At 34.7% G+C, this 16,753-nt stretch overlaps 1 protein-coding gene across 1 annotated transcript; it reads left to right on the top strand.

Annotated features, from left to right (window-relative positions):
- Positions 1-6,501: 6,501 nt before the first annotated feature.
- Positions 6,502-12,794, top strand: LOC128244932 (transcription factor MafB-like). The gene has a single exon (XM_052963088.1). It carries the CDS (start codon positions 6,758-6,760, stop codon positions 7,853-7,855), a length of 1,098 nt encoding a protein of 365 aa, XP_052819048.1. The 5' UTR covers positions 6,502-6,757; the 3' UTR covers positions 7,856-12,794.
- The last annotated feature ends 3,959 nt before the right edge of the window (positions 12,795-16,753 follow it).

Genomic DNA, 16,753 nt, shown 5'->3' with positions numbered 1-16,753 from the left:
CACCTTTTTTCATTTCCAAATCATGAATCTTGCCTAATCAGGTGGGGGATATCAATTCAACAAATTTGCTTGTTATATATTGAACACTTAGTAACTGCATGACATAGTAACTGCATGACATGTTTTGAAAAGATATGCCCTCTTAATGTATGATTCCGCTCCGGCTACAATGCCAACCGGCTCAGCCAGATCTCCGCCAAATGTACTGGGGACATGTGTCGTTGATACCTCTTCATGACTCGCCAACTGTGAGATCTAATGATACTTAAACTTCAGCAGGGTGCTGCACCGTGTCCTTTTCATTTAGTAGCCCCTCTGCCCTCATACAGGCCAGCATGTGCTCTTCAGGAATCATAGAATTAAATGTTTAAGAAAATCAAATATTCATTTTGTTTTAATAAAGGAACAATGTGATTATAAATACATACAAACTTGACATATTTGGCAGTTGGACACTAAGGTTTTATTAATTCAACACAATTCCTAACATTTTCTGTCCAATATAATAATGTTCAAATGATATTTTGCCCAATTCAACATGCCTTATTCTCCGTTTATAGTACCCAGAGGCAGATCCAGAAATTGACGTTAGAGGGGGCGTAACGTAGGGGCGCAACCTTTTGACATGCGCCCCTCCCTCTGCATCGAAAGTATATTGCATAAACTGTTTGCATGTGGATTTAGGGTTACTCATTCAAGATTTTTTTTACAATTTGTAGTCGAAATGATTCATTATGGGTGTATTTCATTATTTTTTTCTCCTATATTGACATAGCACGTGGATAGTGGCACCCTGTCCGTCTTCTGCAGCACCCCTGCTCTTTTTAAAACCTGGCTTAAAGGGACTGGCTTATGCTTTGTTAAATGCATATTTTTTTTAATACAAAAAAAAGTGTGTCAAATCATCAGGAGTGTTAAAACTAAGATATTTACAGCTAGAACATTTCAGCAATCTTTAATATATGTTCAAATATTGTCTTTGAAGTCCACGATTTCCAAAAGCCTTTGCTTTAGCTATTCAGCAAATGCTGAAGCGTGATTGGTAGATTTACATTATCATGTGATGATTTGAAGGTATTTAATAAATGTTAGATATTCAGAACAGTTTGAATAAGTCCTTTTGGCTGTGTGGTTATTTCATTGTTTCTCTAAAAAAATTACAGCACCTGTGTGATTTTCACGCCTGACTATAGACACAAACATATTAACATCACAAACACAAATACAAACACCAAAAACAAACTTACACCACATTCACAAATACAAACACCAAAAACAAACTTACACCACATACACAAACACCAAAAACAAACTTACACCACATTCACAAATACAAACACCAAAAACAAACTTACACCACATTCACAAATACAAACACCAAAAACAAACTTACACCACATTCACAAATACAAACATCAGAAACAAACTTACACCACATACACAAATACAAACACCAAAAACAAACTAACCACATACACAAATACAAACACCAAAAACAAACTTACACCACATACACAAATACAAACACCAAAAACAAACTTACACCACATACACAAATACAAACATCAAAAACAAACTTACACCACATACACAAATACAAACACCAGAAACAAACTTACACCACATACACAAATACAAACACCAAAAACAAACTTACACCACATACACAAATACAAACACCAGAAACAAACTTACACCACATACACAAATACAAACACCAGAAACAAACCATACCCTGATTGCTTTACAGTTAAATGATGAGATTACTGCCTAGGAACGTTCAGTGAAACAAAAGTTCACTGGAACTTGAGTATACTGGGGGCTTAATTTAGTTAGCACGGCCTTTAGACACCGGTGTGTGTATACCATGTGATAAATTGCGTCATAAATGCTACAACAGAAGGCAATATTTTGATTTGAAAAAAAGACTTAAAACAAAGATAACTTCACACAATTTCTTCACAATTTTAAATGAAACAAAGCGCATTCTACGCCGCTTACGGAGCCCTGCCTTCAGTCTTTTAACAGAGTTTGATTGCGAGTTTAATCTCTTTAAACACTTCGACAAACCTTTTTACAATACAGCCGTCTGATGGAGCACTGTCAAAACATGATTTTGGAAACAGGTTTGTCGAAGTGTTTGATAAAACTAATGACTTTATCAAATGTTAGTTATAAAACAAATCGGGGGCTCTTTAAACAGCATAGACTGCCATTTGTTTAATTTAAAATGGTGGTGTAAAAGAAAAGTTATCTTTGATTTAAGTGTTCATTTTAAGCAAAATGTTGCCTTCCGACGTAGCATATATTTACGTAATTTAACACACCCCTTACAAAAAAAATCATATTTCCAATCAAGATTTTATGGAAATTTGACAATTTATCAAGTGATCTAATCAGTTCATCATCTTAGCTTCAAATGCTTGCTTATTCAATAAAACTATACATGCAAATTTCCCTATACCCTTGACAACTTTGCCCTTGAATAAGAAAGCATGTACTTGATAAACATGTACATGTGTGATGCATTTATTTATATAATTATATAAACAAATCAGAATGATGAGTACATTTATAATAATAATAATAATAATATTAAATAATAATAAAAATAATAACAATAATAATAAAAAAATGAAAATAAATAAATAAATAAATAAATAAATAAATAAATAAATAAATAAATAAATAAATAAATAAATAAATAAATAAATAAATAAATAAATAAATAAAATCAATCAATCAATCAATCCATCAATCAATCAAATAATTAAATAAATAATAGTGATAGTAATAACAACCCATGACTTTATTGCTTTGGTACACATTTTTTTTTACTCAATAAACATAATATTATTACACATATATATAGAAGTGTCTCGGCCACTTTGTAGAAGACCAGTCTAGCATTAATCCTGTGGTTCTCTACTGGAGGTGAGATCCCACCCAAAGCTGAAAACAACACAAAAAGTGGACCAGTGAGTGCCATGTTATTTAACTTTCTGTTTCAGACTAAACTTTACAATAATTTTATACTAATAAGTGGTTGGTTCCTTTGTACTTTTATAGAAATATTGTTTTTAATGTTTATTCGGGCACACATGGCAATCCCGTGTTCTGAAATACGTATATAAAGTGATAATTATCATCATTCTGTAATCACCCATTTGACCTACTATACGGCGATGTGCAAAATCTTTTAACCTAACTGAATGTTCATGATATTTAAATAAAACTTTGTACATTTGCTTGTTGCCAGAGACAAAGTGCACATGTACAGCTAGGCCATTACTAACTTAGGTAATAATAATTTTTTTACTTATACCCCTTTTCGACTATGCGATGGCATTCTCTTGAAAGGGCTCTTGTTGATGATATCGTTCAAAAGGTGAAAAATGTATAATCTGCTGTTGGCTTCGTTACGCTGAATTAGTGCTTGTGGTCAAATTGGGAAAAAAAATTCTTGAGGTACAAGACAAGTGAAAATTAGAAGCTGTAGATCTATGTTAAACAAAGAAACCTTTTCAAAAATTGTCTTAGCCTTTTACAATATTGGTCAATCAGATGAACCATTTTTGGATAATTTCTTTGGGGACATTCAAAAACCGTTTATTTTAATATGTGTTGAGGTACTAACATACCTATTAAATATAGCATATTTAAACCAAAATACACACAATGAACATAAACATTTTCATCGAAGCAATTAATTGAAATGCAACACAGACAAAAAACACTTCCACTACTAATTAACATAGTTTGAATAGCAGTAGAATCAAGGACAGCATTTCATTTATTGATGTCAACATTTGACCAATCACAAACACTGTTTTTGGTTTTTGAAAGTTTGGAGGTATTTAGAATCTTAGTATGAATGCAATTAGAATGACCGTCTCCATGGCCTAGTGGTAAAGGCATCCACGGAGCAGAAGGTCGTTGGTTCGATCCCTGGCGGCCTCATATCAAAAGACAATAAAAGTTGGTACAAGTTGCTCCCCTGCCTGGTGTTTGGCATTTAAAGGTAGTGCTTGGAAAAGTGGTGTACTCAGTACTGGTTTAACCCAGGAAAGTTATATCTTAATTGTATCGGTGCTTTACACCGAGCACGTTCAAGAACCAAGAGGTCTCTTCGTAGGAGCTAGGGCATCCGGATGTCTTATATCTCACTCTGTTTCTTCAAGTCTTCCAGTGCCAGGAATCGACAGCGAATTGCTGTCACTTCTATCTCATGTCACGTATGGAATTTAAACACAATTTAAGTTGTGATGGCGTCAAGCCATAATGCAGCCAGTAATTATGTCACTTATGGCATTATGGCATTTTAAACACAATTTGATTCGTGATGACGTCACAGCGGGGTAAAGCCATAATGCAGCCAATGGAAGTGGCAGGGGGACCTTGATATTTACTCGCCTAATCAACATTAATTAGGCCGTTGTCCGCCCAGTTAAATCAATCGGTAGAGCGTTGGACTGTGAATCGGACAACCCGAGTTCGATTCCCGGGCGGACCAGGTCACTTCTGTTGTGATTGGTTACGAAATCCTTTCTAGGACCATTCCCACTGTACCACTAACTGCCCCTGGCACGTACAGAAGTTGTCAGTTCCTTGCAGAGGTGAAGGCACCATGTACTGGTTAACCGCCTGATTGTCTGCTCAGGTTAGGTGTGCGGTGGTTGAACTGTCACTCTGGGACCCTTCAATGTGCTCACGCCGGGACCCGGAGTATAAACTACTAACACCACCACCAACACCAATTACATGTAGGCCAGTCAGCGTAGCATATATCAACTTGAACACATTGCAAGATTGAATTAAAGTATAATCTGGGAAACATCAAAGATAAATATACATCCAGCAAAAAGTTGCACTTCCTTGGACTGTGGAAAAAAAATTCAATTTAGCATTTGAATTTGGTGATTACGATTAGCGATTTAATGAGTATGACTTGGATGGTACACAATATGCGTACACAAAATGTTTGCACGCGCCATATCTAAACTTCCGGAACCATGTAAACAAACAACAAGGTCATACGTTTCATGCGAAAAATGCCATAGGGATGGACGACTGTTGTCATGTAAGTAGATTATTTGTTTCGTATTTTACACATTTTGCTTGTACGATGCATCATATTGAATGCTTGGTGAAAAAATGCGTATTTTTATCAACTTCTATCATGGACCTAGGTCCGTGCTTCTATGTATCGTTTTTCATGGGAACTCTTTAAATTTCACAAAAGAATGGATAAATATTGAAATAAATCCCCAACTTGGCCATTTATCAAGAAATTAATAATATTAGGTTTTCGGCGTCGATTTTGAAACTACGGAAGCCGATACGGAACATGTTTTTAATACTATACCTATGTGACAGAAAGTTTGTGTTTTAAAAAGCTGCACTCTCACAGACATAGATATACCGTTTTTACAACTGTTCGTTTGTCTTTGAAAGAGCAAATTAATGCGTAAATATCTGCAAACCAATGATAAGAGATTGCTGACAAAAGATCAGATGGCAAATTTTCATATTTCCGTTCGAAAATTAATGCTTTGTGGCTTAAACCGTTATTAATGGTTTAATAAAAATGCATAAAACATCAATTTTTTAACTTAAAAATATAAAAATCTGCGATCTTATTTTTTGTCAGCACTCTTATATAAATGGTTTCCATGAATTTTGTTGAAAGTTGACAAAACGTTCTATCTGTGGAAGCGCGACATGGATGTTATTATATCACTGTCTAGAGATAATATACCTTTCCCGAATACCGATCCTACGGAAATTCAAATATAATGATAATAAGACATTAAGTTCATTGGCAGTAATGATATGAACAAGACTGTCATCGCCCCTAAGCACAAACAATAACACCAAATAGTACTTATAAATAAATAAAAATATAATATTCACCTGATTTATATATTCAGCTTTTAAACATTTTTTTACAATGACGTATTTATTATTAGTGTGCCAATCATGAACACAGAATATATAACAAAAAAGGCCGGAAAGTCATAAAAGTGATTCACATCGAAGCAAACAGTCATAACAATCGGCGGAAATAAGGCCCAAATCTATCATTTTCATTTTAGATTGCACAACGAGCGGAAACATTTATAAATAAAATAGCATATGATTAGAAATAGGTGACATTTGTTGTTTTACAAGTCCATGTAAATACGACGTTATATTTTAAATACTGTACATAGAAATAATGTCGTTAGTTTTTATATAGAAGGAATTTAAAAAAGCATCGCTGCCTTCTTTATACTAATTATTTAAATAGCGCATGCGTTTAAAGGCCCATTGATGTTCAATATCGACCAGGTTATTTAAAGACGTTTCATGCTATGCCTCGTTTCTACTCCGCCGGCCGTAATATTTAATTATAGCTCGCATAATCCGATATCTCGATAGCGATTGGCTAGCGAGCGCTACAGGTTGTATATTCAGGTCATTGACGTCAGTAGTAATATAAGTACAACGGGTTTTCCCGATATGCCTGTTGTTGCCTGTCTGCCATTCAGTGAAGTCGTATGGTGGTTGCGCCCTTGGACCACCGACGATTTTATTCTCATTTAAATGAACTGTTTTCATCTCATACGTCTGGCATAGGTCAGGAAGAAACTTTGAACTATCGCTTTTTGGAAGGATCGTGGTTTAAAGGACATTCATAAGCAAGGATTTATCGTATTTATTTAACCGGATATCGTGACCTAGTTAGACCCGGCAAACTTCCAGCTGATCATTTAACATGGAGGCCAACCAGCATTTAGCAGACGACTTTATTAGTGAATTTGACCTTGTGCATTTTGAGGTGCCAACGAAACCTGTGATAAAGAAAGAATCGGATAGTAAATTTACAGATGCATGCTGCGGAAAGACGGATATTCGGCCAGTTTTGCCTTTGCAGCCTCTGACACCCCTCGGCTCGGGGCGGACCACGCCAATAAGCCCAGATTCTCGAAGTGTGCCTTTGTCGCCGGCTGGAAGTGAAGCTTCTGCCGCATCCCCAAACGCGGGGTTCCCGAAATTCATGGAAGATCTGTCCTGGTTATCTCAAAGCATGTCGTTTCCAAATGGTAATTCCGAAATAACGCCAGACGAAGCTGTCGATTGTCTTATATCGTCGAGTCCAGAGTTCGTTCAAAGTTTCCAGAAATTTCTTGTATCTGGGGCTAAGGCGTTGTCTCGGCAAGCATCTTTGCAATCTCAACAGTCCCAAAATTCTCTTAAATGTGAGGAAGTTGACCCAGTGGAGCCGCTAATGGATATGATAAAGGAAGAAATTCCCACCCCTCCTGAAAGCCCTCTCAATCCACCACCACAGCAGAAGCACACCCAACATTATTTGGATGAAAATTCTGACATAGATGAAGACGAACCATCCTCTCCTATGATCCCAATGCCTAGTCCCCGGAAGCGAATGAGGAAAGACAGCACCTGTAGTAGTTTTGACATGTCCTCGTGTGAGCTTGATGATGACAATCTTGTCGCACTTCCTGTTCGAGAGCTCAATAAACGTTTGCAAGGATTAACTAAGGATGAGATTCAACGATTGAAACAAAAACGACGTACCCTTAAAAACAGAGGGTACGCCCAAAACTGCAGATCTAAACGCATGCACCACAAATCTCAACTAGAACGTACAAACAACTCCTTACTTGACCAAATCTCATCACTGCAACGTCACGTTGCTGTTGTCACACGAGAGAGGAATTATTTTAAGCAGCAAAATGAACTTCTTCGAACAAAACTTGGAATACCACCCGTAACAGGGAGCACCTCGACAGGTCAGTCATGTGAAAGTTCCTTGTCCAGTTATCCTAATTCACCAGACTATGGTATATAACAACATTGCCCTATAAGTATTTTACTGAATGTGACTTGCAAGATGTCCAGATGATCTTTAAGCATTATTAAGTGCTAAATTTAATCGTTGTTTTACCAAATTGTAAGTACAGCGGTGGAAGGCTCATATGTACATATTCAAGATGACATTGCTATGCGCGTTGATTGTTGGACAACTTGGCAAGAGACGATGTCTACATGTATGAAACAAGGGTGATTCAGCGTGCATGAGAGACTTACTTCTCCTGCATACTTGTCATAATTACAACGTTCCTGATGTGTTTATGTGCATACGAAGGCAACGTTAGGATTGTTAGATGTTACTAATAATATGTTCAACAAATGCTTCATGTACATATTATAATCATTTGCATACCTGTTATTAATTTTTGAAGTATAATATTGTTGTTTAATTTTTTGTGCCTACCAAAAACATGAAATCACTACATTTGGTGTTAATTTTGCAATTGCTGTAAATGTGTTTACTGGTGTAGATCTTATAGTATCAAGCAATGTGAAGTTTTTTTTTTTTATTTTTAACGCACATGTGCTTCAAGTAATGTTTGTGTGTGGACATGCATGAAATGACTCGCTCACAGATTTTATGTTAGCTACGACTTTTATTGATTTTTATTTTATTTACGTCAACTGGCATTTTACCCTAAATGATTCAATTTTCACTATTTCGTTAAAAGGAGCATTTTTGTTACATTTTCTTTAAAAAATCACGAATAATTGATTTAATGAACTTCTGATGATTTTTTTATCATCGTTAGTCAAACAAGCATTTTCTTGACATTTCTCATAAAATTATGTTTATTTGATATATTGTCCTATTAAAAGTAAACGAGTCGCTTTTAAAATGGTTTACTGTTAGTGAGAGTGAGCATGCTATGCTAGCAATCTTTCTCATTTTTTTGTACATGACATCCTTTTAACTTTATAATGCAATGTACAGGAGCAGTACTTATTCTCTTACACAGTGAATGTTTTATATTGCACGTACATAAGTCTGTAATTATTAAAATATTCTCAACAAACTATGGAGCTAATATAACAGTCTTAGTTGTTTTGTGCAAACAGTTAACATGTTTTGCTATTGTCTTTGTGTAAATAGATAATATGAAAAACTACAAAACGTGATATTAGCTGAAGGCTTACAGTTTCTTTTAAATATTTTATTTTACTATACTTTTTAATTGATTTGTATGATTTAAATGTAAGGGCTTTCAAATCTGATTGTTACGCACTGTCGACCCATAAATCGTATTTCTAGTATAATTTTATGTGATTAGGTACATAATCTGAATGCAAGTTTAGTTACTTATTAATACCATGTTTTAGCAAAAAATATGTTACATGTTCATTGTCACTGAACAGAAACCTTGAAGCATTATATTTTATTAACGTAAGTAGACTGAGTAGATAAATCTTTCAAGCAGACTGATACACATTAAAGATAAGAGAAAATGTACATAACAAACCAGTTTCAAGTAGCGGGTTTGGTTAAGCATAAAGTGGTGTTTACTTTACCATGCTCGTGTATCTGTGTTATTACTGAACTGCTCGATGTGTTTTGTTGCTGAGCATATGTATTCAGGGGCTTTTTGTAAGATAGAGTCCCTGATGCATTTAAGTGTTTCTGTCTGGTTATGTTAATGTAAACTATTAAGCGACAATTATATCACACTATGATGTTTTTAAAATGCAATTTGTTAACATTATTAATACGAAAGGTACTTCATCACCAGATTTTACACATTATCTGAAATATTTATTACAGGCACAAAGCTGTTTTTATATAAACACAAATGTGATAGTGCCACTCCTTTAAAAAAACAATTTTGTATATGGTGTTGTATTTTTAGCTTTTATACTCAGTCTATTACAAAGTCATAGTAGTACGCGATAGTTTCTGGAAATATTGTAAATAACGAACACCCTACAAAGACTCACTGTTACATGGAATTGTAGTTTTAGGAGAAGAGGTTAAGGAAAGGCAATAAATAATGTATTTTAAACATTCGGTGTGCATACACTAGAGACCGGTAATAGTGATCTAAATCAGTATGCGTTGATTAGTTTATTGTTGCTTAAAGGGAGAAGTGAAGTGACTGCTGTACAGTGTATATGTATAGGTTTTTGGTTCATGTACATACATTTATGTATAGTGATCTGACATATGTGAAACGAGTATAGATTTACACACGATATCCTTCATTGTATAAATAATTCATCTCCGAACAAGAAAGCCATATCGCTTGTATCTTGCGCTTAAAGCGTAGGTTAGTATTGCAATGTAATGTAAATGTAATAGCATACAGTTGCATACTGCTTTATCGCGCTCTACCTGAACGCTTCAGTTAAATTGGTCTCGTAAATAACAAATGTTGTTATATCGGCTGTGCAGGATTTTGTGAATGGGAGCTCTATACAAACCACAACTGTCTTTACGATTCGAGTATTTATGTACATTGAGTATAAAACCTCTCGAGGTTGGAAATGATTGCAAACATTAGGTTGAATTATAGGGATAAAATTGGGGTAGGACGAATAATAAATTGACTATAGGAAAGTATTATTAAGTTTTTGCTTGTTTTATGGACACAGAAAGCATTGTCCATGTAGCATTAAATTATAGGCACATGATTTACATGCAAATTCGTGAAACACAGTGTATCATTGTTGAATGTTTTTAGTTGAAACACTTTTTCATTGAAAAATATAGTGCATTAATGAATTTATTTGGTAAGCGGTCGAACTAAAAATACATTCACCCAAAACATGATAAATATCAATGATTTACCCACATGCATAATTATCACTGTTATTTTTAGAGATTTAAAATGTAAATGTTATAGATGTGGCATTGCAATAAATGTCATTTGTAGGTACAGGTATTACTATTGTTAATCATCATCAATGAGTGTAAGTGTTTTACTTGAACGCCGTGGCATCCTCACGGGGAGCTGGATTTCATTCATTTATAGCCTGTGTATATTCGATGCACACGACTGTGTTAATGGCGGCTTGTTGAATGTCGGCAGATGTTTCTTACAAGTTTTACATGGGAGGATGCGGATGCAGCTATATACATTACAAAACTAGAGTAAATGCATGTATAAACGCAAACATATACACAGTCAGTTATAGTTGTATACATTTTATTAGCACGGCTGTAACATATCATATACTACAGGCAAATAATGCAGTGGAGTAAAGCGGTTAGTGGAACAGTAATTGAGTTATTGTTCACATGAATTATCCCCCTTTTACCATGTGCTGAACAACATGTTCCGGAAGTGTGCATCGTTTAAACACAGGTCTGTTCGTCCAACTCACTGCAAGGGCTTAAGTTACTTCTTGTAACACCAGTGATTAGTTTGGCGATCGTCCATGTCTGTGATAAGTGCTGTTATTGTTTTATCAAACTTTGTCAATGTCAGAATTTCATGTTGATGAACAAGGGGCAACAACCGTTGTACTTTTCAGGTACGAGTAATGTTGTTTAATCTAAATTTGTTATGTTGTACGATTCTTATGTATGTGCTTGATTAATTATTGAACTGTATTGCTTGTTTGTGTGGAATGTTAATTCTTCGAATGATTTTAACTTGTGTTAAGATATAGATAAAATTAAGTTGTTATGTATGATTTTGCGGTCAGTCAAATAAGTTAAAACTATGAGCAGACCGGTTAATGAATGTCTTTCAACGTTTTCAAGAATAGTGCTTTATGTTAAAAGTGATACTTGTTAACACTCCTTTCATTATTAGTCAAATGATTTGATTTCCTAAAGCATGCAAGCAGTGATGCAAATTTCTAGTATTGTTAAGATTTGTTTGTTATCTTTTATATATGTGTATAAATTGTTTGTTGCCATGCCAAACATGTAAATATACTACTTAATCTATGCCTGTTGAATTCAAACTCTCAAAAAAAAAACGCTTAGTTTTAAATAACGCCAATAAATTGTATGTTTTTATGTATTTCGTTTATAAAATCTTTTATTTGATGCATAAACATATCCATTCACGCGTTCCGTCTCAGAGACAAATAAATACGCTAAACACGTTAAATAATGTTTGACCCAGATATTCACTGGATCGAGCTGTCTAATCCATCTCCGCTAATTGTATATCTTCACGATTAAGCTAAGTATAGAAAATAGTTCAAGCAAGATTTATTTATTTTTTACCAAAATAAATCCGCAGATAATGTTTTATATGGTCTTAGTTTTTTTTTAAATTTATGTCCTGTGTTTTGGCACTTCCAACAGTTTTAAGTTTTGGCGTCTCGCTCATGACTAATATGCATATTCGTATGTTCGCATAGTTATTTAGATATGCTTTTGCAGCGTTATGAGGGTGAGAGCCGTCATATGAAGAAAACTACCATGTTAAGGAGATGCAAGAAAATAGTAAAATTTCATAAAAAAAATAATGAGAGTGTGTGTTTTGCTTTAAATTGTATTTTGTGATCATATGTGCTTTTCCTTTTTTTAACCTATAGGGCATATAAGATTTTGCATGTGGTAGCACTTGTATTTACCATACTTAAAATTCATCTTTAAAAAAAAAACAGGGAGTGGGTGCGTGATGAATTGTGTGTCTATTGAACTTATATAAATGTGTGTTTGTTTGTATCTTTCAATATTGAATATTGAATTAAATTTAAGATCACACCTTTGTGCTACTATTGTCACATATTGTTGTTAAGTCAACATTCTGTATTGTATGGTATGTTTAACTATGTTATCATATTAATTTCAATAGTGCTTTCCTAAGGGAGCTAATCGATTTTAAAACTTTGTACATCTGAACACTGGAGTACATTGTTGTTAAGAGATACCTTGCAGCATGAAACTATAATGTTTATGTTAAAGAAAAATGCATAAGCACTGCAGCATGTCAATATCTCAATAAATTGTTGAAACTTTATTCTTGTGGTTTGTTTTGACATCATTGTATGTATTTTCTGGTCCATCCACAATATTTTTCGAATAAAATACATTCTGAAAGAGAAGTCGGTCGGCAACATATTCTAAATCCAAATATTGAAAGCATCGGTCTCGGTTAGTTTGAAACTGTCCATCGACAGTTACGGTGTGTGCAACACTGTCAACGCCACTAACGCTGGTTTAAACGATTTTCTATTTTCAAGACAGCACATACTTCTGAAAGAACGTCACTGTGGACGAGGTCCAGAGCGATCTTTTTACTGTCACAACACCGCACTTGACGCCAGATGTTGTGAGAGCGACCATTCTTAAGCCCAAATATAATATGAACACAGCTATCTCGGTGTGAATGACAGTATTGTTAACGCTGTCTAAGTGAAGTTTTAGCGATGTTTTCTTTTCAAGAAGCATTATGACATATCCAAGTATTTTCCGGAGGACTAAAACAATTGCTGTACTGTTGACAATGTGAAGATCGCTAAGGTAAATTTACTAAGCGCTAGCTATGAATAGTTTTAATCACGGTGGTTAGGTGATTGGTTTGTTTCCATTTTCAAGGTTACAATGCAACAAGTTGCGTGCGTATATTAAAATATCGCTGTAATTTATCCTCGGGCTACTTTTTGCACAGTAAGAGCCCTGTCTATCATTTTGATGAGCACTACCGAATTACCAAAAATAGAAATCAAATATGGTACAATTATCATATCAAAACGGTAACCAATAGGTGGAGCTTGGTATTAAAATTTGACACCGAACTCACACGAACGCTTTGACCATGTTCCAGAAAATTGGCAGGGTAATGTGCAAATGTTGTATCCAGGGTATTGTTTCGAAACGATGACCAATATATCAATATATCTATATAGTATATATAGTGGCATACTTTTTGACATCACTCATAATCGCACTTATCTTGATTCATTGTTTTAACCTCACAACTTTTGTGAAAACCTGCGACAATAATGTGTGTCGTCAACCTATGCCAAAAATATCGGAGCAGATATTTTGAAAATAACCAACAAATTTAGATTTAACAGTTCTACTACAGTGAGTGATTATTTTAGTATTTTGAAATTGTGACTTACGCATTGACTTGACCTGACCCTCATGCGAACTTGATCTAGATATCGCAGACACATTTTCAAGGTAAGTTTTATGCAGATAGGGGTTAACACGTGGCAATGAAAGTGCTTAAAAATCATTTTTTGACGACAAACGACACCGATGACAATAGCTGACCAAGAGTAGTGTATGCTTAGAAGTTGATACTAAATTAATGATATATAAAAATTATTATAGTTGGTGCTCTGAAATGAACGGTAAACTTTAGTTGTAAGTTTGTGCTAAGACATTGGTGTTCTGGAATGTATGCTCTAGAAGTTGGTGCTCTGAAATGTACGCTTTATATTAGATTTAGTTGACGACAAAATATAGACGCAAGATGCCATGGCGTAGTATATACCCCGGGTGACCAATGACAAATTATGCAGTTTAAGGGCATGGAAGTGGTTGGGTGAAGTGCGGTAAAAATTGTTAGACTGGACACTTAAGTGTGATTTCTAGTGAATTTGAAAGTTAATTTGAACGCTTTGTTCGAAATTTATTTAAAGTATTTATTACAGGGATGCCAATGAAATTTAAAAAAGAGAATAAGAGGAAACCAGTGCGAAATAGGAGTATCCATATCACATAATATATAAAAAAAATCCTTTTTTGTATTGATCAGAGAAAAAGGCAATAATTTTAATTTTAAAGTTGTGTGGCAAAAAAGAGAGGAAATCAGCTTAAAAGATGAACTTTGACACCCCTGTTATTAGCAATCCTATATCAACTTGCGAGCGAAAAATAAATCGAGTGAAAGTATATGCATCTAAACGTAACGTTTATAAGTTGGAGATGCAAGTTAAATCTGCCCATATAAGGAACTCGAGGAAGTGTCGGTACGCAGGACTTTCCCATACTCATGCACAATTCATGTTAAGATGGGAGTGGGCGTTTTGTAAATGTTGTGATCAAACATATTTGTATGTTAACTTTTTAAAATTGGATTTATTTTAAGAGCTTACTTTCCATACTATTTGAATACCAAAATACGGTGAAATCCTATTGCGGTCGTGCATTCTTCTAGGGCAGACTTCCAAATTTAAGTAACTTGCAGTTATAGACAAAATCATACATCATTAGATGTTATACTACACACATGTTAAAAAGTAAGCCCGGATATGAATTGAACACTTTTGGTACATAATGATGTACAAATGTAACGAACGAACGAACGAAATTTTATTCAAAAGAAGGCATCCGGCCCATAATACATGTTACAATGCAAATTAAATATAACAAAATACATATATGTAGCTCAATAAGAGTTGTGTTTCTTAACAAACTTAAGTATTATGGATAGCTAACGTGATTTTATGAACATAAAGAGCAATGGATTTAATATGGGAAACATTTCCGATGCCATCAGATTATAGAAACGACCAATGTCACTATTTCCAAGATAGCAAGAAAACAAATAATTTTCGCGGATGTCATTAAATCTTGAACACATAGACAATACATAATTTTCATCTGTTCATCTTTCATATGTCTTTACCCAATAAACAATAAGTACAAAAGCGATCATCTCTATCAATACTAAAAAATCGACCAATTTCAATATGGAGTTTATGACTAGAGGTTCTAAATCTAGGCAAAAGGTAAACTGATGTAAAGGGATCTTTAAACATTCAATAATGACTTTTTTAAAAACAAACGTGAGGAATTATTTACATCGTCATGCCATGTTTGTCTACAACAATCAACAATTCTTGTATTAAAATGATACATAAATATATGTGTATCTCCAACATACTGGGCAATCCAAGCATAGCCAAATTCCGTATGTAAACCGTATTTGATATAAGTTGCCCATGTACGCCTACCTAAACTATCGAGATTTTTATTATAATATACGAATTTCTAGTTAATATATCTTCAGGCATTTGTAATAGTTTGCACCAATCTTTTACACATTTTGAAGCATAAACAGTGAGCAAGTGGCAATTTACTGCATTCACCTATTTAAAACAACAAGAAGAAGTAGATCGCTCGATCTTGTTTAAATGCTGTTTAGAACAACAGTATTTCCATATAATTTATTACGAAAAGTCAAGCAGTGGTGCTAATGACCCCTGTAGCTAGCGATGAACAGCTTACGTACATTTGGTGGAGAATACCAAACAAATGTACAAACACATAAGACCCTTTTTCCTTAGAATGTTATTGAAAAGTCCAGGAGCGGTGCTAATGGCCACAGTAGCGAGATATATTAAAACAACTTGTGTACATTTGGTTGATAATAACAGAACAATACTAAATGTATTGTGTATGTATGAAATAGCTGAGCTTTGTTCGTGCTGTGTGGTCGCACACAATTATTGTATTGTTTGTGTTGCCATGTCCCCCAGACCTTTGCGGTGTACACTTCTTTTTTAACCAACGTAAAACGTTAGTCGAAATGTTGCGTTGCATGAGCAGGTCGTGCGCAGGCTGTAAGTTGCGACGATAAAATATATATGATCGTTATATAATCGACAATATTAATTATTAGAGTAAATAGACATTACGGATTTATACTTCTATATTATGTTTTAAGTTGATACGTGACGAATGTAATGTTTCAATGTTTGCACATTTAAAGATTGTGTAGAAGGACTCATCCTGGCAAAACAGTTGTATACCTAGGGCCCATTTTGTTGCAAAAGGGAGAAAGGCAAAAACCCGCCGCATGGCATCGAAAAATATGCGCCATGTGGCGAGACGAGTATGCTAGCCGTTTTGAACATTACAGCCATGCCATGTGGTGGGTTTTCGCAGAAAAAAAAAGGCTTAAGTAACAGCCAGTCCATTAGCGATGCTATTGACCGTAGTAGCAAGAGATGGACGACTTGC

This window comes from Mya arenaria, chromosome 8 (genome assembly GCF_026914265.1).
Source record: "Mya arenaria isolate MELC-2E11 chromosome 8, ASM2691426v1".
Classification (NCBI taxonomy): Eukaryota; Metazoa; Mollusca; class Bivalvia; order Myida; family Myidae; genus Mya; species Mya arenaria.
Note: the sequence above shows the minus strand (reverse complement) of the source record. Positions and strands in the feature narration are given on the sequence as shown.

Coding starts and splice junctions, on each gene's coding strand:
- LOC128244932 (XM_052963088.1), top strand. CDS start 6,758: ATGGAGGCCAACCAGCATTTAGCAGACGACTTTATTAGTGAATTTGAC.